The sequence below is a fragment of the Trichosurus vulpecula genome, chromosome 7 (assembly GCF_011100635.1).
Source record: "Trichosurus vulpecula isolate mTriVul1 chromosome 7, mTriVul1.pri, whole genome shotgun sequence".
Classification (NCBI taxonomy): Eukaryota; Metazoa; Chordata; class Mammalia; order Diprotodontia; family Phalangeridae; genus Trichosurus; species Trichosurus vulpecula.
This window is the reverse complement of record NC_050579.1, coordinates 168958299-168984994: the sequence shown is the minus strand read 5'-3', so window position 1 is coordinate 168984994 and position 26696 is coordinate 168958299. Positions and strand designations below refer to the sequence as shown.

At 37.0% G+C, this 26696-nt stretch overlaps 1 protein-coding gene across 1 annotated transcript in view; it reads right to left on the bottom strand.

Annotated features, from left to right (window-relative positions):
* ASCC3 (activating signal cointegrator 1 complex subunit 3) overlaps positions 1-26696 on the bottom strand; it is a 399622-nt gene that overhangs the window by 199941 nt on the left and 172985 nt on the right. Inside the window, exons 15-16 of the mRNA XM_036767945.1 lie at positions 6476-6667; positions 5960-6184 (exon numbers count right to left, since the gene is read on the bottom strand). Coding sequence (XP_036623840.1) covers positions 5960-6184; positions 6476-6667 — 417 coding nt within the window. The remainder of the gene's footprint in view (positions 1-5959; positions 6185-6475; positions 6668-26696) is intronic.

Sequence of the window (26696 nt, the reverse complement as noted above, 5' to 3'; positions counted from 1 at the left end):
GCATGTGGATCTCATGTGGCTTACCAGCTTGGTCTCGTGTCAGATCCTCCTCTTGATATGTTACCTTTAACTATTCCCTCCATCACTGTGACTCGTTTTGGAAAAGTCATATTATGGATTCTAATAGGAATGGTATTTTTGCTGCTGATGAGAATTGTAATGAAAAAGATCACCATTCCATTGGCCTGTAAAATGTTTGGTATTAAAAGTGATGATATTCGAAAAGCAAGACAGTACATGGAAATTGAACTTACTTATCGTTATATAACCTATGGAATGGTTGGCCTCTCTATCACATTTCTGGTTCCTTGCTTATTTTACCTTATTGGCCTTTCTTGATGGCCTATCACTTATGAGAAAGGATGGCAATATGTGAGAATAACTCTGAGGCAAAAGACAGATCAATGCTTTTGCAGGAATTGTACTTAAATAAGTATTTAAGTGAATGTAAAACAGACAATGCTTCTTACCACTGCATCTAGATATTGTTTTGGAGAATGCTGAGCAATTTCAACACAGAGAAAGTTATAGATACCCCTTAGGTATGATGTTTTGGAGTGTTTTATTGCTATTGTATGATTTGGGTTATGGATCCTATACATAATATATATTAGGTACATAATATCATGTACCTAATATATATTACATGAGTCTTAATAAACTATGGGACTGTATAAATAAACAAATAATATGCAAAAATAAAAATAAAAAAATAAAAAAATAAAAAAAATCTTATTTCCAATCCTCTAATTTCTTGTCACACTTGGTCTCTGGTTTTATGATTATTTCCTGAGTACTCAATGAGTATTAACAGTATAAAAATCCTAAAAGATAGGGATCACATCTTTGTGTACATAGAGTACACTAAATATTAAGCAATGATGATTTTCCCCCTGAAGACTCTGTGTTGACTAACCAACTATTTGATTTTGTTGCAATTAAATTAAATGCTTTATTTGAAACATGGGTAACAGATACTTTTGTTTTCAAATAAAATTCAGTTGTTAGATGATTTGCTACGTTTTCTTCTATTTGATTTGAAAACTGTATTTACTGAATCTATCTTTACCTAAACGCTGAAAATATATAAATTGTAATAAAGGATGACAACAATATCATAGGTTATTTTTAACAATTATTTTTCTTTCTAAGCTTTTGAATTTTGTTATTTTGTGCACCAGTGTATTGGTAATTAAGGTGGAATTTTTTTTTTTTTACTGTTTTCCCTTTTGGAACACTGAAGTAGTCAAGTGCCTTTGTTTCTTTGATCAAATCCACGAGTCTTTGATGAACTGCTTAAGAAACAAGAAAGCCTAGTTCACACAGGTTTGAGTCACATGGTTGTGACATCCTTTGACCCTGAACAGGATATATAAACTCAGGTTAGCATTTTGTTTTGGGCTCTCAGTCACTGGTAGGGTGTTGTGTAATTTGACCAGAGGAGACTCTGGGTGGCCACTGTTAAGGAGCCTCCTGGCTTTGAAAAAAATCCAGATGTTGGTGCTTCTCTGGTAACTATGTATATTGTGACTTGGTTAGGCAGAAATGTTCATCTGTTTATATTGTCTCCGTTTGTAATTGCTGTCTGTATTTGCTCTGAACTTCAGGATGCTGGCTTTTCCCCCTGAACTAAGTGGATGATATATGTATGTTGAATTAAAGTAAGATTGTTAACCCCTTAAAGTTGCTTTCCTTAGAAAAACAGATCAAAGAACCTGTTCTGGCAGCCCCTCTTGTACTGGTGTTCTTGGTTTTATGCCCCCACAGCAGCTGTTAGCCACATTGTTGTTACAATCAGACAAATTCTAAATTCTTTTAAGTACAGTCAAATTTGCTTTAGAATCTAATAAAATCCGAAAAATACAAAGTCACAAAGTATTTCAATAAATTTGTCCTTATTCGATGGATACAAATTCAAGGAACACAAAGAATCCTGCATCAAAGTCTCAATTATTCATTTACTGCAATAAATGTCCAGGGGTATCTAATTTAAATTGGATCTTGATGGCCTCTGAGGTCTCTTTAACTGTAATTCTGGATTATGCAACTTTTGGCATATAAGGATCTTTGGTAATATGCTATATATTTGGCATATGCTTATACATACATACATACATACATACAGACACACACACATGACCATGCAGCTTCCTGTTATATTTTGGGTAACTTGCAATTTGATTCTACTAAAACCACATAAAAAATTCTATTAATAGCAACATACAATGATCTGAAAGGTCTTTTTCCTTATAGTTTTTTTTTTACATCAAAGATGACATGGATAGACCATTTTCCAAATAGATTTCACAGTCATCTGAACTGGGAGTTGTTAATCTCTTGTTGGTCTAGCAACGTTTTGGATGGGTGTAATAATAATAATAATAATAATATATATATATATATATATACACACACATAAATTTTTCCCATTATTTTAATATTTTTCCCTCATTAAAATAAAAAAAAATTAATCTCTGTGCTGTATCTTAAAAAGTATATTTCTTCTGTGTCACACACTTGTTCAGGCCAGGCACATATCCTCACTTTGTTTTCTTATGAGCCATTTCCCTACAGAACCATTAGGAACTGAAGCATTAAAAGTCTAAACATGATGGCTCTGTTGCTACTGATGATGACAGAAAATTACTACAGAAATGCTGAAAAATACCTTCTACTTGATTTCTATTTGGTGTGTCCTTTTCAATTTCAGTCAGTCATTCAGTCAGAAAACAAGCAATTATTAAGTACTTACAATGTGACAGATACTGTGCTAAGTTCTGAGGATAGAAAAAGAGGCAAAAATAACATCTTCCCTTAAGGAGCTCAGTTTCTAATAGGGAAGACAACATATAAGCAACTATGCACATACATGATAAATACCTGGTAAACCAGAAGGAATCTCAGGGGGACAGCACTAATATAAAGGGAGACCTGGTAAAACTTTTTGCAGAAGGAAGCCAGCAAAGCCAAGAGGTGTAGGGAAAGCATTCCAGGAATAAGGAACAGTGGTTACATATGGTAGAGTATGTAGAGGGGAGTTAGGTGGGCAAGAAGACTGAAAAGGCTGGAGGGGGCCAAGTTATGAAAGGCTTTAAAAAGGCATTTTATATTTGATCCTAGAAGTAATAACAAAATCACTAGAATTTATGGAGTGTGTGTGTGTGTGTGTGTGTGTGTGTGTTTGCGCACATACAGTGAGAGAGTGCTTAGGGGGACACTCTAACTCTCCTTCATTTTCCACTGGACTGAACTCCTTTTGACTTTCTTGGATTTCTCCACTATGATCCCAGAAACCTCATCATCACTGAGAAATCTCATCATCTTGCAAGATCCAATCAGCCTTGGTGCTCACACCTCATCAGTACCCTCAGGTCCCAGGCCACTTATCTTTTTATTTCTGACCTGGATAGAGTACTTGAACATGTCTCTGTGAAATTTCAGAGAGCACTGTTTCATAAGGATCTAGTCCCAGTCACTCTGTGGCCTTTGCCTTCATCCCTGGGTCTTCCCGGGGAGCCCAGATTTTTAGACTGATAGGTTGTGGCCTCTGCCTTGACCCCTGTACCAGTCTGGATTCACTCCTCAGTTCTCTGGCTTCTTTCTTTGCTATAGGGCCTTCTCGAGTGCTCTGAAGGCCATTTTCAGACCAGACCCACTTCTATTTGCCAGCTTCTGATTCCTGTCTACCTCACCCAGGTGGCAACTTCATCTGTTCTTTCCTATTGTAAGGGAAGCCTTCTGAGCCTCAGGGGACTTTATCCCATCACTGGCCATAGTGGTGAACATCATGGGAGGGCCCTAAACAGTCTAATCATCCCTCTCCCTCAAGGGACTTTGTTCCAGACACTGATAATCTTCCCGATTTCATTACTCAACAGTTAGCCATATGTCCACAGTCTCATCCTCTTCCTATCCTAGTGATTCTGAACCCTTTTTCCTGTCCCCTCTGCTTTTTCCCTTACTTCTATCCCCCTCAATCTATCCCCTTCTATATCTTACCCCTACATGTGCTACTCCACTTCTGCCCATGTCTTCCACAGTGTTCTCTGGAATGTTTGTGTGGTCTTTGGCCACCACTGAACTGAAGTCATTTCTTTGCTTGGTTGGCATCAGTGACTTTTAGTGTTCTGTGGCTGCAAATCTTGAAATGCCTCAATCTTCTCAATAATTCAACTTGAAGGGAACCCAAAGGGCAATGGAAAGTCATACAGAAGATATAAACAGAATGAAAACTATTTCCAATCATGTACAAGATCTTCATTGAGCAAGACAGACGAAAGGAATGCTACAAAAATAATAGGTTTCTCTGAATTACTAAGAAAGGCAGGAGGAAGATCTAGAAAAATTCTCTTCAAAACAAATAAAAATAATTAAAAACACATGGGAGCTAACTAGCAAGACATTATTAGAATTTAAAACCTCAAAACTCTTTATAAAAATTGACTCAAAAAATTAGAGATTTTCTGTACAGGGCAGATTTCTGCCAATATACAAAAAATGACAATAACACCTAAACACCAAGGAAGGGGTCATTTTATGGATCTAGAAAAAAAACGACACAATTAATTTTAAGGGAAACCAGAAAGCAATCTGGCATAAAACTGATTTAGACCAGTGTGTTATAATATATTCCAGAAGAATCTGCAAAAGATGTATGATTTTAAGTATAAAAAAATCACATGACTAAAAAAATAGTAATAGTAATAGTAATAATAAAGAACAGGAGGAAGAATTATTCACAGCTCTGATTAAAAGGAAGAATTAGTAACCACACAAGGTATAAAGCAGATCCCCAAAGATTAAAATAAAAAAATTAATATAAAGATTAAAATAAATATTAATCACATTAAATTAAAAAGCATTTGCATGAACAAAAATAAGTGTAGAATGTTTTGTATTGGGGGAAAATTTTTTTAACAAATATTTCTAATGAAAGTCTGATAGTTCCAAAATACAGAAGGACTATTATCCTATGATCTTTTTCTTCAAATTGGAATTTTTGCTTCTGGATAATGAAAAAGAGAGAAATAAAATACCATTATTTCTACCAACTAGGAAGGTGAGGATTTTCATTAGAGAGAAAGTATGGATTAATATAAAAAGCTAAGGAAATGAAATTATAAGATATTGGTTTCGGCCCAGACTTTGCTTCTTCCTAGAGGTATAACTGTAGCTATGTCACTTAACCTGTAGGAGTTTCAGTTTATCTGTAAACTGGAGTTAATAACTTGCACTATTTACCTCATAGAGTTTTTGTGAAGAAAACACTTAAAACATTATATAAATGTGAACTATTGTTATTTTGCTGTTCCCTAAAAAAGTTACTATCTGAAACCCAACAAAATTAAAAAAAAAACTCAGCTATAATAAAGAAGATGAAACAAACTGGATGCTGAATATGATGTGTGGGTATCTCTTTCAAAAAATATACTGAAAATAAAACTATTAGCTGACAAGAAACAGAATAAAAGGCCTTACTAATTTATTTCACTGAATTTTGATAAACATTTAACAATTTTATAATACAGAAATATTATGTTTCTTCCTGAACAGTGATTTTTAAAAATCTTTTTGAGAACATGCATGTTAAACTTTGGAATGTATTTATTTTTCATATTAAATGGGAGACTATGGGGAATGTTTAGTGAAAGCCAAGGAGGATGGGGACAGAAAGAGGTTTAGAAACCCTATACTATGTCAGTCTGCTTCTTTGTAATTTACAGTATCATTACTTACCAGCTGTATATTTAAATCTGGATTAGCTGTTCTGTAGATCACATGAGAGGTTTTCATACTGCTTTTCTGTACAATGATATTCATGGTTTCAACAAAAATATGCCAATTTTGAGAAATCTGACTAGATGAACATTGTTTTTCTGTTTGTTTTGTCTGACTTCTTCCCAAGAGTGTCCAGGTCTTTCAGTACTAAGATTACAAGTTATCATTAATCAGATCTTACCTCTGCATTCAAATTATCTGCAAGGCTTTCCAAAAACTGGCTCTCAATTGGATTCTGTTGAGTGAGCAGGGTCAGGTAATGGCTGAGTTTATCATGGGTTGTAATGATTATGCCTTCCCCAAATTTATCAAATTGTGGCCTTCCAGCTCGACCAAATATCTGCATGACATCTAAAATTCCAAGGTCAACAAAGGAACCTCTTTTTGCAGCATATATTTGTGTTCCCTGGATAAATAAAAAGTTAACAAAAATTAACATAAACACATACAAACATAATCCTGATGAGATGAATGCAGAAATTAAGCAAATATGGTAAGATTTCAAAAGTGTACTTTACCTAATCCTATCATAATCGATGATATAGTTAAATTTTTATAATATATACTAGATTCTCAATGGAGAAAAACCATTTAAAGTCAATCAGACCACCTAAAACACAATCTTTTCCAGTGTGAATAGTTTTAGATGTTTGTTTTAAAACAGATACATATCCATAGGAGAAGGATAAGCCCTTACCTTAATGATAACAGCATGAGCAGGGAGATTGACACCCCATGCTAATGTAGCTGTACAAACTAGAACTTTGATATGTCCATGAGAAAACAAATTTTCAACCAAACTTCTGTCCTGTCGAAGCATTCCAGCATGATGAATACTAAATCCATCTGGAAACATTTCTCGCAACTGCTTATTTCTTGACTTTTGCACCTGCAGTAGGTAAAAAAAAAATTGTTCCCATCATTTAGTGTCACTGGTGAATGTTACATTTCTTCCCACTAAAGGTCTCTTAGACAATTTAGTGTCAGTTTTTCAAATTATAATCAACTCTAGACTATTTAATAAAGCTAAGTGAAGGTTTTATAAAACTGGTTAGTCTATGAAAAAACTTTTATGACTGTGCCAACTGGAAAGTCTTAGAGATGGAGATAAATGAGACAGGCAAAGAGCTGAAAATACAGTCTATAATAAGAATTCTTAGTATTTTTATGTTTATATTCTATAACTGACACCAGCAAAAAGACAAATACAATTTTCCTGAACTGACAAATCAGAGAAACACTCACCAAAAACCCAGCAAAATAAAAATTAATGTGACAATGAAATATGCAAACAATATTCCAAAAGAAAAAGCAAAGCTATGAAAAGGAAAGTAATTATGATTAGGTGACCCCTGGAAGCTGCAAGAAAGATAGCTAAATGATGAATATGAAGCTCGCTGGGCAAGTGTGAGGGACAGCCATGGAATGTCTGAATAACAGGGAAATAAGTGGTACCTGAAGAGAAAGAGCTGACTGTACAGGCAAAATTTCATTAAAAGGAGCTTCATAGGGCAGCCATATATGCCTTTTAGTTGAATTTTGTTGTAATGCATGTATTGCTAGAAATCATACTCCTAGTCTTCAGGCGGTGGAGGCAAAGGAGAGCTGATTCCCAACCTCCCTGTAGTGAGACAATAAGTGAAAAGAAGCCTGAACCCAGTAGGGAAGAAGAGATGAGTCATGTGCTCCAATCATCTCTATTATTTTAAGTTCTTATATCTGAGCTCCTAGTGGTTTTTTTGGGAGTAAATATTTTTTTTAATTCTAATAATTTAAGAACACAAATGTGAAGTTAACAAGTATTTATTAATCACCTACTACGTGCTAGGCACTATGTTAAGCACTGGAGGCACAAAGAAAGGCAAAATCAAACAGTCCTTGCTCTCAAGGAGCTCACAGTCTAATGGGGAAGACAACATGCTGACAGCTATGTAAAAACTATTTCTGTTTCTTTTCTCTCTGTCTCTCTATACAAATATAAATAAATACAAACACTTAAGATAAATTAGAGTTAATCTCAGAGGGAAGGCACAGAAAAACTAGGAAAGGCTTCTCACAACAGGTAGCTAGGAAGCATGTGGATAGAATGCTGGGCCCAGACTCAGGAAGACCTGAGTTCAAATTTGTCTTCACTTACTAGCTGTGTGATCTTGGACAAGTCATTTAGCCTCTGTTTACCTCAGTTTCCCCAACTTTAAAATGAGGATAATAATATCATCTATCTCCCAATGAGATAATATTTGTAAAGCACTTAGCACAGTGCCTGGCCCATAGTAGGCACTATATAATGCTACCATCCTCATCATCATCTTAAAAGGTGGAGCTTTAGCTGGGACTGGAAGGAGGCCAGAGAAGCCAAAAGGTGGAGATGACAGGAAAGTGTTCTAGGCATGGGGAACAGCCAGGAAAAATACTAGGAGTCAGGAAATAAAGTTTTTGTGCAAGGATCAGCAAGGAGGCCAGTGTCACTGGATCACAAAGTACATGAATGGAGGGGACTAAGCTGTAAGAATACTAGAAGGCAGAAGGGGAGCCAAGTTATGAAGGGCTTTAAAAGGCCATGAGAGGATTTTATATTTGATTTTTGAGTTAATAGGAAGCCACTGGATTCTACTGAAAGGGGGTTGTTGCTGTGACATGGTCAGAACTGTGTGCTGGGAAGATCTTTTTAGTAGTTGATTGGAGGACAGAATGGAGTGGGGAAACACTTTAGGCCAAGAGACCAATTAGAGAGTTACTGCAATGTGTGAAGTGATGAGGGCCTGCACCATGGTGGCTGTGTCAGATGCTGCTAAAGCAGGATCAACAGGATTTATCAACTCATTGGATGGGGGGATGAGAAGGAGTGAGAAGTTAAAGATGGCACCAGTTGTGAGCTTGGGTAACTGGGAAGATGATGGTATCCTCAACAGTAAAAGGGCAATTAGGAAAAGGAGAGGGTTTGAGGGAAAAAATAATGAGCTGTTTTGGACACAATGAGCTTAAAATGTCTGCAGGACATCCAGTTCAAGATGTTTAAAGGCAGCTGGAGACAAGAAGCTGAGGTTTGATAAAGAGGGTGGGGCTGGATACAGAGATATGAGCTGATTAGAACAGGAAGCAGACATCATAGAAGAAGAGGGCCCAGGAAGAGTTTGGAGGACACTTCCAGTTAGCAAGCATGACCTGGCTGAAGTTCTAGTAAAGGAGACTAAGAGCAGTCAGAAGGAAAGCTATAGAGAGATGCCAAAAGAAAGCTTAGGAAGGAGGGAGTATCAAGAAGAGGCTGATCAGCTGTGGCAAAGGCTGTAGAGAGGTCAAGAAGGATTGTGAAAAGGCCATTAGCTCTGCCAATCAAAAGGTCAATGGTAAACTAGGAGAGAGCAATTTCAAATGAGTGAGGAAGCTGAACGCTAGACTGCAGAGAGACTTAGGAAGAAATGAGAAGTAAAGAAGTAGAGACAATTATATGAAAGGAAGAAGTGTCACACTGGATGATCCCCAGTGAGGGTGGATACATCAAGGAAGGGGTTTTTGTTTTTTGTTTATGATCATATCTAATATCTTTGAGATAAAGATGTACATCTAGATCGGAAAATTCCTACTTGATGGAACATCAAAACCCATGAATAAGGTCAGCTTTGGCTCAATTCACCTTAGCTCTCTTCTTCCCTTCTCTAATGTAGTGCAAACTGGATGTCTGCCTTAGGGATTTGGTAAATTGATAGAAACCAAATATAGGCACTATATATGCCTATTAAATGTAGGGAATTTGCTTCAAACAGATAATGAAAATACCATTATTACTGGTTATCAACTAGACCTTAGACCTACTGTCATAGTAGTCTATCTGAAATAATCATTTGAAAAGTCATCAATCCCTTTGCCATATTACCAAGTATAAAGCCTGTTTTGGAACACATTATAGTTATTCTAGATAAACACAGAAACAACCATCAAAAGCTTATATTCCATGAGGCTATTATGAACAGAAAACTCCTTCTAGAATTTTTAACCTAGTATATGAATGTAACATAAATAATTCAAATAAAATATCACAATATCACACCTTGGTATTCTTTCACTTCCCAGGAAAAAAAATAAAATCACTCATACAAATCAAATTTTGTCCAGATTCATGTGTATATATAAGGAATGGTAGACTGAATAGGTGAGGAGAACAAAGCTCAAGGAGATCTAGAGGGAGGGAAAAAAAGCTAAGCCCCTGTTCTGGTCCTCTCTCACTGCAAATTATCCAGTCAATTTGAAAACATCTGAAAATTTGGAATATTCAGAGCCACAAAACTGTTTAAATATACTAAAAGTATTCATAGTAGAAAAGCAGAGTTTCTAGTTCTATGAATTAAATTAGATAGAGACTCAAAGAAAATTTAGTAGAAAATTATTCTGAATAGTAATATCTTGCAAATGCAATGTGACACATTGATCTGTTAAGAAACATAATGAGAAAGCAAGGTTGGTTCTGCAAATAGATAAGGAATTATTTCTAAATATGAAAAAACTGTTATAAATTTCCCTGTAAAAATTATATTAAAACTTCAGCTTATTTTAATATCTGTTTTTTAAAGCTCTGTTATTTCATTGTAGGCAACTCCCTCTACGAATGAAAATCAGCACCTGCTGACCAATAAAGAATGTTTAAGAGCCGCCTGCTGGCACCAAGAGGCTTTTGGGGTCTCTCCCCTGACTTTCAGAGTTTTCCTTTTACCACAACATTTTTAATTTTATTAGGGATTTGGTACATTGATAGAAATCTTATATACACAATATAAAATCCTACTTACTAAAACTATCAAACACATTTATGCAATGAATGTGTTTCAAAACATTTCAACATAATTATGTAGCTCTTTTCTCCACAACAATTGTGTGAAATGAGTAGTGCCTGATTTGCTCCCGTTTCACAGATGAGGAAAATAAAGTTCAGAAAGGTTTAAGTAATCTGCCCAGGGTCACATGGGTTTTAAGAGCTGAAGCCAGGATTTAATCTTAGCACACTTTCCATTAGGAAGGCAGTGTGGTAAAGAAGAGAAAAACTGCTGAAATTAGAGATGGGAGCACCTGAGTTCAAATCCTGCCTCTGAAGCTCATTTGCTATGGGACCACACGCCCATCAGTATGAACCAGCATGAGCCTAATTGTCATCATATGTAAAACAGGAATAATAACCACACCCACCCCAGAGGATTACTGTGAGTATCAAAAGAGATAATATATGTAAAACACTATAAGATAAATGTTAACTATTATTACAAGGATGCCATATTACTTCTTGCAATATAAAAAAGACTAAAATCTAGTATTACCAACTTTCCATTTTATGTAATATTATGCTGCAGAAATACATTTAGTAAATTGAAATCATAAACTTAATTTCTGTAGCGCCATGCATGCATATCAACCTCCACTAAAACTCTTAAGGAGCAAGCTATGGTACATATATTCTACCAAGCAAGCTAGAAAGGTTTTAAATATAAGCTGAGTACATAACTGGACTTCTACTATTCAAAAAAGCATGACTAAATTTGGAAAGCCTCATTACCTATAGGCCTGGAGGGTGATGAATTCTTTGGCCACAATTTTTGAAAACTGTTTGCTTAGTTATAGTAAAGCAAAGGTTTTAAATAACGGCTCTGGCGATTTGTCTTTCATCTGCCCTGATTCTAGAGAAGCTTGTCACCAGATAGAAAGTCAACAAGCAGAGGCACTAGAGATAGCCTGAACCTATGACAGCCAACTTTTAAATTTTCAGTGTGACCATTTGAACCTCAGAATTCAGCAAACACTACAAAAGAGGGCTTGATTCATTGTTTTGTTGAGTATCTAGACTTAAGAAAGTGATGGAGAAACTGTTAATAATGCAGATTAAAACTTAAAATTGTGTCCTACCCCAGGACACAAACACCTGTCGCAAGAGGTTTTTGTTTTTGTTTTCTTGGGAGGGTGGGGGAGGGAGGGAAGAGGATGAGGCAAAGCAACATATTAGAAAACTAAGACAAAAGAAAATTCTGATCTATATTTAATGGCTGCTGGACAGTGATCAGATGAATCAGAGAAAAGAAAGCCAAAATGTCAGATGAGAGTGGACCAAATCTAATGAATTGAAATTTAATACAAATAAATGTAAGTGTTAAGCATTAATTTTTTAAAAATCAGTTTTAAAATACAAAATGAAGTGTGGGAAGATACGGAATTCTGTTAGTGGGGAAGGGGACAATTTGGGATTTGCGGAGACCTAGCAAGCTCAAAATGAGTCAATGGTGTAACATAGAAGCTTTAAACATTAATGCCATCCTAGACTACGTTGAGAGAGCGTGGAGGGGAGAAGGCAGGTAAGAAGAGGAAAGGAAGAAAGAGGTAGGGAGAGAGGGGAGCGGAGAGAGAAGGAGGGGAAAGAGAGGGGGGTGGGAAGAGAGAGAGGGGAAGGTAGGGGATGCTTAGATTCAGAGTTAGAAGCTATCTTAGTTAGCATCCTTAGTGGTTATCAGTCCAACCTCCTCTCTTTTACTGAGGAGGAAACTGCCCAGGGTCACACTGCTAATAAGTATCTGAGGCAGGATTTGAACCTAGAGTCTTTCTGACTCCCAGTAGGATGCTCTAACCATTACACTTTGGGTTGCAGTGAAAACCAATATCATAATGAAGATTGGATTTGGTCTTTGAATCAGAGGATCCTGACTCTTGACCTACAGTGTAAAATGTTACTAAGAGTTTACAAAGATGAAAGGTATATGTGGCATGCTCATCAAATCTGAAGATGATACAAAGCTGGAATGGATAGATGACATGTATGGCAGAATAAGTACCCAAAAATATTTTTCCCTTGTCATTTAAAAATACTTATGTTGATATTATTAGTTTTGACATTACTTTTATTCCCAACTATAGCACTCCCCACCCCTATACTCGGAGTCATTCCCCATAATAAGGAATAAAAAAGGAGAAAAAAATTCAACAAAATTAACCAATCAACACTGCCCCCATGGTGGTACAGGGCCTCACAAGCTCATGCCTAAACTATTGCAATAGTCTAAGGGTTGTAAAGCCTTTTGTAACCTGGTGCTTTCCTGCCTTTCCAGTTCCCTATGGCTCTGGAGGAGAAAGTGAGGCTGGTGACCTTGCACAGCCCTCCCTCACTCAAATCAAAGTCAACTGCAAGTCATGTCATCATTTCCCTGATGCCATGGTCCTCTTCGAAAAGGAAGGACAAACACAACCTGTGAGTAAACCAAGCTGCCTCAATGGGGACCCAGCTAGTTGGGTAACTCAGCTTGTCCTCTCCCTCTCCCTCTCCTCTCCAAAGGAAGGTAAATTTTGATGGCCTGAAGCTGCCCACTTAACATGGGGTTTACTGGCTTGATTCCTTCCTTCCTTCTTTTCTGTCTTCCTTCCTTCTTTCCTTCCCAAAACCTTAAACCCAGTTCACTCTGAAGCTCACAGATTGGACTACAATAGTTCCCTGCCCAAGCTCCACTTAAAGGCTATATTGAATGTCAATGGTAATTTTTTCTCTTTGGAACAGCAACCCTGTGGGGTCTTCCTCTCTCAGCTTGATTTTTTTTTTCTTTTTCTGATAAAGAAGCCTATTCACTGAACGGGCGTTGCCTCACTCTGAGTACATGAAAAGACCTAAAAGGGCAAACAAGGGTCTCCCATGGCATCTTGGGCCATCTCCAGTCATCCTGATGAATATCTGGTCACTGGAACCAAATAGTTCTGGAAGAGAAAATGAGACTAGTGACTTTGCACAGCCCTCCCTCACTCAAATCAAAGTCAACTGCAAGTCATGTCATCATTTCCCTGATGCCATGGTCCTCTTCGAGAATGAAGGACAAACACAACAAGAACACCTCACTACCTTCCCCATCCCCATCCCCATGAAATCTGTGATCCAGTAATGTTGGCCTCCTTGCTGGTCCTCACACAATACTCCTATCCCTGGCCTCTGGGTGCTATCACTGACTGTCCCCCAGGCCTAGAACATCCTCCCTCATCATCTCCACCGTCAGGCTTCCCTGGCCTCCTTCAAGTACTAGCTACTTCCTTAGTCTCAGTGTCTCCTCTTTGAAATTATTGCCAATTTATCCTCAATAGTTCTTTTTACATCATTGTTTGCTATGACCTGCTTGAGAGCAAGGGCTGTTCTGTTTTGTCTTTCTTTACATCCTCAGTGCTTAGCATATGCCTAGCACCTAGTAAGTACTTAATAAAGGCTTGCTGATTTGACTGACAGTCTGATAGTATACAAAAAACCCATAGTTCCCTACCTCTGCAAAGAAGGAAGAGAAGTACATTCTGCCATTGCTTCTTCAGAAACAAACTTTGACATGATAATTACATAGAATTTCAAGTTACTTTAAAATGTCATAAATAGGTTCAAAATATCAACCTCGATCAATCACCTGATAAATATTCATTAACTGATGACTATGAACCACCACTGGGAATATACTAATTCCTTAACCTTGCCTCCTCCCCTATCCTGAGCTGGCCCAGAATCTACCTGGGATGGGCGGGAAGGAAAAAGGCTACCACCTAGGGGTGGTGGGGGGAGATCCTACCCTTGTGTCTGCCACTTTGCCTGGGATGCTTCACTATTCACAGGGTTTGAATGGGATGGAAGTCGGTAATTCCATTTCCTTTTGATGAGGTGGAGGCCCATCAGGCCTTATCATATACTCTGTCGCTACTTCCTAAGTTTCTTCAGGCCTTATCATAAGCTTTGTCTATTCTTCAGCACTGTTATCTTAACTATTAAGGAGCCTAAAAACTTCCAAGTCTTGCCATCCATCTCATCATTATACTCTTGCCTTTCTTGCTCTGCAGATGAACTTTTAAAAATATGTTTTCTCTCTCAATTAGGGTAAGAGTTCCTTGAGAGTAAGGGCTGTCTAGTTTTTTTTTTTTAAATCCTCAATGATTAACAAAGTGCTTGATACTATATATACATGATTGATAATTATCTTCATTCATTCACTCATTTACCATGTTAGGTGGTGGAGAAACAAAGATAAAAGAAATAGTTCATGCCTGCAAGGAGCTTACAATCTAGCTGGGGAAAGAAAACTTGTACAAATATAGGTATATGAAGCTAACTTGTTGGTAGGTGGATGTGAAACACTAGTGGCTGGGGAAATGGGAAAAGACTTCATGTACAAAGTGCTTGAGCTGAGACTTAAAGGAAACTAGGGATTCTAAGAGGCAAAGGGGGCAGAGCCTACCTTCTTTAGCACGAGATAGCTATATGTTTAAGTACAAATAAAACGTATACTAAGTAGGTACGAGGAAAGAGGGAAGATGCCAATAGCTAGAAGCATCAGAAAGGCTTAATGGAAAAGGTGATACAAGAACTAAGCTTTGAAAAAAAAAGTGTTACAGGAGGTGGGTTATGAGGACCACATGCACTCCAGACATGTGGCACTGTCAGGGCAAAGGGAGATGGAGTGCCATGTGTGAGGGACAACTTATTTGATCCTAGAGGTAATAAGGGATGATTGGTGTTTACATGAACAAACCAATGCGTTAGCTGAATCGCTCTGGCAGTTATGTGGAGGATGGATTGGAGTGATGAGACACCTGAGGCAGGGGAGACCAAACAGGAGGAAAGATATGATGTAGGTTTAAACTAGACGGTGGCTATGTTCATGAAGAGAAAGGGATGTTGTAGAGGTAGAAACTACAAGATCTGAAAACTAAGTGCTTGTGTACAGTATGTGAGTGAAGAGTTAATGATGGTGATGATGATGATGATGATAGGAGATTTATACAGCCCATTAAGATTGAAATATATAAGTATATATGCATGTATATGTGTGTGTACATATGTTCTCATTTGATCCTCACAACTCATTTCATAGATGAGGGAACTGAGGCACCTAGAGTTTAAGTAACTCGTCCTGGGTCATACAGCTATTCCATGTTCAAGGCAAGAGTCAAACTCGGGGCTTAAAGAATCTAAAGTCCAATGTTCCACCCAATTCATCATCTAGCTTCCACTAAGGTTCAGAACCTTGGTCAGTGGGAAGATGGTGGTGCCCTTCACAGAAATCTGAAGTTTGGAAAGTGAGGTAAGTTTTAGACATGATAGATTTAAGATGCCTATATGACATTTAATTCAAGACAGTTGCTGATGGCATACTAGAGCTCAGGGGAGAGACTACAGTTGGATACATAGAATTGGGAGTCATCTGAAGAGAGATGACAACTAAACCCATGGAAACAATGAGGTCATGAAGAAAGAAAAAGTACGGAGAAAGCAGGCCCCAAGACAGAGCCTTGGGAGTACACCCACAGTTAGGGCCCATGAAATCAAAGACAAGCTAGCAAAGTAGTCTGAGAAGACTAAAGCATGCTTTTTTTTTCACTTTCTTCCATTGTTTTTCCTTTTACTTGTCTCTTCTTATACAGAATAATATGGAAATGTTTTACATAATTACAAAAAAAAGATATGGGTTTTTTTTTATGTACTACAAGCTCAATTAGTCAAGAAAGTTACATGCCAGCCAAAAAAGCAAATAAGATTTTAGGCTGTATCAAGACAAATAGAAATCAGGAACACTAGTCCCATCACACTCTGTGCCATGGTCAGACTACATGTGGAATATGATACGTTCACTTGTGGGTGTCACATTTTTGGAAAGATGTATGGGAAAAGTCACTTTGTCTTAGGCTATGTATTTAAATATTTGAAAAAAAAATAATGCTACAATTAAGACAATGAATTAAGTATTCAATGGTATTTAACTATTGCCACTTTTCTGCAGTCAAAAGCTTCTTAGAACACAGGTCTTTTATACCAATCAAAAATCTTTAATCAACAGTTTCTTCTAATACCTTTCTTTATACTGTTAATTTTGTTACTGTCTGTCTATCAAAAGCTTTGAAATATTGTATGCCAGTGCACTTCACTACTCCTGTTTCCTATTCATTCATTCAACTCATTTGCTCCAGCTCCAGAAAATCTCACACCATTTCTCTGTTCAGGTGTATTTACTTGTCTCCATCTATGGTTTTAGTCTTACCTATGTCGACCTATTTTGGCTCTGAGCAGAAAGCATAGCATATGAGAATTCCTATGTCAAGAAGAGGATGGCTAGATAGCAAGAGGTCTCATACCTGCTATGACATTTCTTTATTCAGATACCCAACTCATGTTGCTAAGTTCCTTTGGATCTAGTTTTTAACCCTGCCTCCCAATCATTCCATGTCTGGCTTCTGACAGAATGTAAGAACATTTATAAAGTGCTTAGTATGTTCCAAGAACTGTGTTAAGCACCAAGGATACAAATAGAAAACTGAGGCAGTCTGGCTCAATGAGCATTTTAATTAGAGGTGACAATGCATAAAAGAGTGCCCATGTTCATGTTTAATTCAAAGTAGATGGAAAGGTCAGAGAGTACATAGATTCTAGCAGGGAAAGCACCAGGGTCAATAGCAATAGCTTAAAAACCTTGGGGAGCAATGACAGGGCAGATGGTCCCCAATCCAAAGGACCGTAGTCCAAGGGTCACAGTAGGGCTCTGGGAAACTTTAGGTAGAGGTATGGATGTGAAGGTCAGCATTTAGCTGATAGTGGGCATCCAAACTTTGGTTGAGACTGGGCAATGAGGGTTGAGATGGGGAAGGGAAAAGTCTGTGGCTCTCCCTAGTGGCAGCATGTGGCACTAGTCTGTCAATCTATAGGTTAGGTCTAAGACTAGTTAGTGTCTGGGTTCTTACCACAAGCTCCTATGTCCTAATTCTGATTTCTAAGGTCCATGCCTTCTAAGACAAGGTTTCATAATGTCTATTACTCAGTACATCCACATTCAGGTCTCTTGCCTAGTCTTCTGTTCTCTTTTCATGATTACTTAGTACCAACGTGATAATGGTGAAAAGGGTGCTGGACTACAAATTAAAGGATCTAGTTTGAATCCCAGCTTTTCATTTAACCACCTGTGTGACCTTGGGAAAAATAATTAATTTCTCTGGCCCTCATTTTCTTCATATTTAGAATTAAAGGATTGTAAAAGATGGCTTCTAAGTTCCCCTCTAGCTTTAACTCTCTGGCCCTATGACATCACTGCTCAATTTTCTCAACTCTGACCTCTACAATGCTGCTTAGCCTATCAAATTTTCTGGCTACATCACACTATCTATTGTTTTCCCTAGGTTATATCTCTGTGTTCTTTTCTTCTACCAACTTCTTGACTCTGCATCAATCCTCTGCACAGCTAGAATTAGATTACCACTGATATAACTGCAAGCTATTAACAACCATATGAAAGAATGCTCCAAGGCACTAATAATAAAAGAAATGCAAATCAAAACAACTTGAGGTTTTTACCTCATACCTTGCAAATCATCAAGGATGGAAAACAGTTAATGTTAGAAGGGTTGTGGGACAAAGAAATCAAAGCTATCTATAGTCATATAAAAATCCTCTAAATCACAACTGATCAGAGAAATGCAAATTAAAACAACTCTGAGGTACCACCTCACACCTGTCATATTTGCTAATATGACAAAAAAGCAAACTGTTGGACGTTGCAGGGGCTGTGGGAAAACCAGGACACTAATGCATTGTTGGTGGAATTGTGAACTGATCCAACCATTTTGAAGAGCAATTTGGAATTATGCCCAAAGGGCTATAAAACTGTGAATACCCTTTGATCCAGCAATACCATTGCTAAGTCTATATCCCAAAGACATTCAAAAAAAAAAAGGAAAAAGAACTACATGTACAAAAATATTTATAGAAACTTTTTGTGGTGGCTAAGAATAGGAAATCAAAGGGATGCCCATAAATTGGGGAATGGCTAAACAAGCTGCGGTACATGATTGTAATGGAATATTGTTGTGCTATAAGAAATGATAAGTTGGGTGACTTCAGAAAAACTTGGACTTACATGAACTGATGCATAGGGAAGTGAATAGAACCAGAAGAACACTGTATACAGTAACAGCAATACTGTTCAATGAATTACTGTGAATGACTTAGCTATTCCCAGCAATAGGATGATCTAAGACAATCCCAAAGGACTAATGATGGAAGCATACTATCTGCCTCCAGAGAAAGAACTGATGTGGTTTGAACACAGACTAAAGAATGCTATTTTCACTTCTTTCATTTTTTTCTTCGAATCTTCTTACACAAAATGATTAACAGGGAAATGTTTTACATAACTGCACATGTATATAGATTACACATGTGCAGTTACGTAAAACACTTCCCTATCAGTCATTTTGTCATTAGTCACAATCTATATCTGACTGCTTACAATCTCAGGGAAGGGAGAGGACAGAGAGAGCAGGAGGGATAGAACTTGGAACTCAAAACTTTAAATAAGAATGTTTAAGAAAATTTTAAAAAGAAGGGTTGTGGGAAAATAGGCACACTAGTGCACTGTGGTGGAGCTGTGAACCAGTACAGCCATTATGGAAAGCAATTTGGAAGTATGCAAATAAAATGACTTAAAATGTACATACTCTATGAATGAGAGATCTACTACTAGGCTTATATCCCAAGGAGGCTATTGATAAGAAAGCCTTATGTATAGCAGCACCTTTTGTGATTGAAAAGAATTGGAAACAAAGTAGATGTCCAACAAGAGGGGAATGGCTAAACAAATTGTGGTTCCATGAATATTATGGAATATTGCTCTGCTGTAAGAAATTATGAATGTGATAAATCCAGAGAAATACTGGAAGATGTACATAAACTGATGCAAAGTGAAGTAAGCAGAGCCACAAAAACAATAAACACAATGCCTCAACAACATACGTAAATAGAACTACCAAAACAATCAAACATGAATGTCGCAAAATTATACGGAACAAACATAGCTTGAAAAAATGATATGAGAATATACTCCAGGAAAGGATTTTGGGAAGATGGTGGAGGAGGTCAGAAAATTCTAAGCTTTCCAGATTTCCCCTACAAACGAGGTAAAACAGCACCTCAGAGCTAATATAAAGTGAGAAAAATAAATAAGAGTAAAAGAATAATGGTCCTCCTGGGATAATATGAGAAGATCTGAAAAAAAATCCCAGGAAGTAGTTTGGTCCCTATGAAGAATAAACATTTGGTCCTTATTAAGAATAAACACCTCCAGGATAGTTCTGCTTAAACAAGGCAAGCCTTGGGGTTAGCTCGGTTGGGAAGGCTACCCCAGCCACAGTCACAGGAACATTTATCCCCGGGATAGTGAGGGGAGTTGGGCATCTGAGTGGGATAAGATTGAGGGAACCTCTGCTGACAAGGAATGCCAGCTCCAGTTGTGCTTATGAGATGCAAGAACCAGCACATGGCTGGTGAGTACAGAAGCAGTGGTGCAGGGATGCCACTGGAGGTAAGGAGGCTGGAGGTCTTGGTTTCAATTCCAGGCCAGAGGGGAGAACTGAAGGAGGATTGAGACACTATACCCCAGGGTTAGAGGTGATTACAAAAAAATAAGCTGCTACAAATAAGGAAAAAAAAAAAAAAACAACGTGCAGGCAAAGGAGAAAGAACCCAACCACAGAAAGTTACTATGACAATAGAGATGACTGGGGTTTGTCTTCAGAGGAGGACACTAAAGTAAAGGTATCCTCTTCTACCCCAAGGAGTAATGTCAAATGGTCACCTGGCTAAAAATTCACAGAATTTAAAAAACACTTTAAAATCAAATGAGAGAGATTGAGGAAAAACTCTAAGAAAAACTTAAAAAAAAAAGAACAATCCAAGAAAAACAAGATTATGAAAAGAAAGTCAACCCACTAGAAAAGGAGATTCAAAATCTTAAGGAAGAAAACAACTCCTTGAAAATCAGAATTGGGCAAGAGGAAGCCAGTGAAGTCATAAGAGGCCAAGAAATAATAAAACAAAATAAAAAGAATGAAAAAATAAAAAAGAATGTGAAACATCTCATAGGAAAACAACAGATCAAGAAGAGGAAACATAAGAATAATTAGACTACTGAAAGCTATGATCAAAAAAAGAATCTTGATACAGTAATACAAAAAATAACTAAAGAAAATTGTCCTGAAGCACTAGAACAAGAGGGGAAAGTAGAAACAGAAAAAAAAAAATCCCCCCATCACCACCAGAAATGACCCTATGAGGAAAACCCACAGGAATATCATAATCAAATTCTGAAACCTCCAGCTCAAGGATAAAATATTATGAGGAAGAAAAACTCAATTTAAATATGACAGTGCCACAGTTAGAATCACACAAGACCAAAGAGTAAAAGAACTGGGGTTGTGGCCAAAAATATCCCACCCCAGCAAAGCTAAGCATAATCCTGAATGCAAAAAACAAATGGACACTCAATGAACTGCCAGACTTTCAGGATTTTGTTTAAAAAAAAAAACAAAAACAACCTGAACTTAATAGAGGATTTGACATACAAGAGCCAAGAGAACTATAAGGTACATACCAAAGACTAATTAAAAGGGACTCAATAATGACAGATTGTTTACTTTTTTTAATAAGGAAAAGTAAAACATATGTCTAAGATTGTTATTAGTAATTGGGTAGTTCATAAAAAAGATTGAGGTAGACCTGAGCATGATATGATTTTAAATAGTAAAACCATTAAGGAACAGCTAAGAAGAGTAATTATCTTACACAAATGAAGTGCAAGAAGAAGAATCAGCAGAGAGGAGGAATCAGATGAGGGAGGAGGGCTGGTAGTTCTGGGAACCCACTTTCACTGGGAATGTGTTTAACAGGGAACAATACATACATACATATACACACACACACACACACACACACACACACACACACACATATCAGTATAAAAGTCTTCTAAATTCAGAAAGAAACAAAAGGCTAACAGGAAAGGGAGGGGGGAAAGGATAAGGCAGGTATCTTTAGAGGGGAGGGTGAAGGAATAGGTTAAAGGGGAGTATAGAAGGGTGCTTAGATTAATAGGAATGGGAGGATAAGGGAGGGATCCTTGGAGAGGGATAGGTTAAGTAATAGGAGGGTAATGTAGCAGGTAGAAATAAAATACAGGAGTCAGGAGGAATAAGAACTAAGAGATATGCACAAACACAAAATAAAGATCAGGAGTAGAATTTCTTAGGATAAAAGGGGCAGTGGTAGTAATCATGATCTCAGAAAAAGTTAAGGCGAAAACAGATTTAATCAAAAGAGAAAAATAGGAAGACCGCACTATCTTCATCAATGATGTTTTGAGCTATTTAAAACAACTAGACTGTATAAGGTTGGAATGCTGCTGTGGTATAGGAAATAACGAGTTGGTGGATTTGGAAAAACATGGAAAAGGCTTACAAAGTAAGAGGTTATCCACTCTCAGAGAAGCAGAGGACAAATAAGTATAGTATGGTCTTACATAGATGCATATGAATGTATATGCCTATATGAGTATGATGACAGATATCTAAGTATATGTATATGTAAGTGTATATATGTATTGGTATAGGTATATCTTTGTGTGTATATGTGTGTGTGTGTGTATGTGTGTAAAACAATAAAATACATCCATGCTTAATTATATCCTTCGGGAGGAGGTTGGGCACAAAGGGGGAAAAAAAGAACAAAGTACAAAGTCCATAGAAGAGAACAAAACTTACAAGGAAGCAAAGAAAAGATGGACAGCTCTCAACATCACACGTAGTATTTATTACATAGGCTTTTTTGAAATGGAAATTTATTGCTGTATATTTTGAATCCTCTCTCATGTTCTATTGTGCACATGGTAACGCTTTTTTTCCCCTTTTCTTATTTTATGTTATTTTAGTTGTAGTACTTAAGTTTATTTCTTTTTTCTTTTCTTATTTTTTATTTAAGTTTAAAATAAAAAAAAACTTTACAAAAAAAAAGAATATACTCTACCCCTTTGGAGATGTGGGAGGTCCACACATGTCATATATTTCACATAATTTCCAACTTTTTTGGTATACTGATTAGTTATGCTGATTTTTGTCCCTTTTCTTTAAAAAATACTATTTGTTATATGGGATGTCTCAGGGTGGGGGGGAAATATGGACACCATGGGAAAATATGGTAATGTAAAAGAAAAGATATCAATATAAATCTATTTAAAGCAAAAAATTATTATAATCTGACATCACTGTTCATAGTATCATAGATCTAAGTTTAAAAAGAACTCTAGAGGTCACACAGTTTAACCTCCTTGCCCCACAGATATAGAAATTAAGGTCTAAAATGGGAAAGTTACTGGCTCAGGGTTACATAGGCGTTAATTAGAAGAGCTAAGATTTGAACCCATCTCCTCGGATTACAATCCAGCACCCTTTCTATGTTACCTTGCTCCTTTTAATGTACTATTTCATGATTCCCCCCCCCCCCATACAGCAGGAACAGAGGATGGGCTTTTCCATGAAAATTTCTTATGGAAGGAATATCTATATTGATGAGAGAACAGTATACTACTGTATAGAAAGCATTAAGGTTAAACTTGGCAACTAGATAATGTCAAAGAATAATATATATAATTTGGTCTACGGCTGCTGGACAAATGCTTGCCTTCTCTGACAGGATTCAATAGTTTAACATTTAATTATGTCAGAATGTATTTAATGTCTCGTTTCCTAATTGTTTCATGTGGGTATGTCTTATTTTCTTGCCAGCCAGGGCTGTCTTCAGGGCTGCAATGCTTTACATTGAACCAGGTTCAATAACTACTTGTTGATTGACTGATGACTATTAGTAACCGACCAGGCAAAGCAAACAATGTTTTGAAATGAGAACAGGACTTAATGAGATTAGTCCCCAACTATTTAAATAAAGCATTAGTTTGGATACAGAATGTTTAAGAAAAAAGATCATCTACCAGTATGATAATTATTGATGCAAATTAAGTAGTTGGTTGTTTTATATGTTTCAGGGGATAATGAGACTGGGAGTCTAGATCTTTAGCTTTATGCTTCATCTTTGCCAACTATAAGCAACCTACATAATTTAGTAAAGGTGACTGAAAAAGAGACCAGAAAATTCAAGGATGGGAAAGATGGAAATAAAATTAATTTAGATATAAGTATAAAACTATTGAATTACTTCATAGCTATTAAACATTTTCACCAAACTAATAAATCTTTAAACCTTTTTATGTGATATGTAGATTACAATGCAATCACTGGCACATAGAGAATGACATGATTGTCTTCCTATGTAAACCTGAAGTCCTTCCATTTATGAGTTTACAAAAAGTTCTTCCTATCAGTGATCAAGTACCATAGGAGCATTAAAATTAGTTTTATTTTAAAATTAAATTTTACTTTCAATAAAAAAAAATCTCCCTCTCACCACCCACCACCCTTGAGAATGAAAGAAAAACAAAACTCCTGTCACAACCATTTATAGTCAATCCAAACAAATTCTTATTTTGTACTCTAAGACTTTCACCTCTCTATCATGAGGCAGGTAGCATGTTTTATAATTAGTTCTCTGACATAACAGTTGGTCATTACACTAATCAGAGCCCCTAAGTCTTTCAAACTTGTCTTTACAGTATTATTGTAACTGTATAAATTGCTCTGTATCAGTTATTACAAGTCTTTCTAAATTTTCTCTGAAATTGTCCTGTTCATTTATTTCTTCCTGCAAAATAGTATCCCATTACATTTATATAACATAACTTTTTCAGCTATTCTCCAATTGATAGGCATCCCTTCAGATACTCATTGCCATCTCAAAAAGTTTTGATTTTTTTTTTTTGGTATACCCTTTGAGTTTGTTTTGCTTAGAACTGATTTCTCCCTTAATCTATTCTCCACCAAATTCCCCCTTTCCTCCAACTTCCCTGCTATGTAAAATGTATTTCTGTATCTCACTCATGCTTGCATACATGTGTGTATGTATGTATGTATGTAATCATGTATTCTTCACTCCTCTGACCAGTTTGGATGAGACTAAGACTCAAATGTCAGCAGCTTCCCCTTCCTTCTTGTTTAAATCAACATCTCTTAGGCATCCTGAATGAAATAATTTTATCTTCTTTTCCTTTCCTTCCTCAGTACATTCCTCTTCCACTCTCCCTTTTCCTTCTTAAAATAATCAAGACATAACAGAAACACTTGTCTTACTGGACTAATAATAATAATAATAACGGTAATGTTCAGAGGGGATATATATCATCTCTTCACATTTGTACAGAGGGAGTTTATCCTTTAGTCCCTTATAACTGTTCACCTCCATTGCTTTTTTATGTTTCTCAACACCTGTGTTTGATGTTTAAAGTTTTTATGCAGCTCTGGTCTTTCCATTAGGAATACTTGTAAAGTCATCTGTTTCGATAAACATCCCATGTTTTCTTCTGTAAGATTATACTTATATTTCAAGTTCTCACCTCCTATAGTGGTGGCTACTAATTCCTGTGTGATATTGATTGTGGCTCCATAGTATGTGAATTCTTTCTTTCTGGTCAAGTGAAGGACTTCTTCTTTGGCCTAGAAGCTCTGGAATTAGGCTATAATATTTTGCGGAGTTTTCATTGGGAGGTATCTTTCAGGAGGTGAATGGTGGATTCTATTTCCTCTTTGCTCTCTGGTTCTAGGAGATCTGGGCATTTTTAATCCTTCTTGAAATATCATGTCTAGGCTATTTTTGGTGGGGGGGTGGGGAGTTTCATGGAGTTCACAGTCCAATGATCCTTAATTTTTTTTTTTCCCCTCCTCAGTCTGTTTTTCCAGGTCAGTTGTTTTTATCATAAGATACCTGACGTTTTCTTCTATTTTTTTTTCCATTTTCTGTCCTTAATATTTCTTGTTTCCTTATGAAGTCAATGGTTTCTGGTTCATCCATTCTAATTTTCAGGGAGTTTGTTGCTCGATCAAGGTTTTGTACCTCTTGTGCCAAACTGTTAACTCTCTACCCAATTCTTTCTTTTGTAGGTCTTACTTCTTTTCAAATTTTTCTTTTTCTCATTTCATATATACATATATATATGTGTGTGTGTGTGTGTATAATATGTGTATATGTGAAGACTGTATGTATATGTATAACATATAGGTATGTGTGTATATGTATATATACATACATACATATACATCTTTTAAAAAAAAAACCTCTTGCTTTACCTCTCCCAAGAATTCTAACTGAATTTATACTTGAGCTGTATTCTTCTGTGAGGCTTTGATTATCAATATTTTGGAACCATTCTCTTCCTCTGGGTTTGTGTCATGAGCATTCCTGTCACCATAACAGTTTTTTATGTTTTTGATTTTTGCTTATTCTTATGTCCTAATTCAGACTTGATATTAGGCTCCAGGCTCTACTATGCTTCTGAAGGGAAGGACTAAGTTGTTTTTATTAATGCTTTCTTGGGGTACTGGATGTTTTCCTATTTCAGGATCTCAGAGACTGCTCATATACTGGCGACCTGCGAACTTTCAGTGATCCCAAACTGATGTGATCCAGGGTAAAGTCTGATCACTGATCTGGGCTTGGCAAATTCCTGATCCAGGTTTTGGTTTCAGCAACTACAGACTGACACTGAAATTAGTCACTATCTGCTAGGTGAGAAGTTTTGCTGGTTCTGAGTGACAAAACTGCAGGCTGCCCTGTGGTCTTGAATTCCTGCCCTGGTTTTTCCTCTACAGGCTTTCAATTTGGCGAGAAACTAAAATTGAGACCCTCTTCTGCTTCTGAAATCTGAACCATACCATTTCTGCTCCTTCTGAACTTGCCTATCTCTAGGTTTCCAATCTAGGGCTTGTGACCACTCTTTACCCTGGAACATCATGCCTGACTGCAGGTTGTCTCCTCAGATTGCCCCATTGGTGAATCAGAACTAGACAGTGAATGTCAAAGCTCTCAGTTGACAACTGTTTCCACGCCCTGCCTGAGGTGCTCCAATATGGGCCCAGGACTTCGTCTTGCTGAGTGCCCAGACTGTCCCTGAAGTTGCAGAGGTCTGTAGCCCACAGTTTGTGCTCTATGAATTATTGTTTTCTTGAAGGGATCA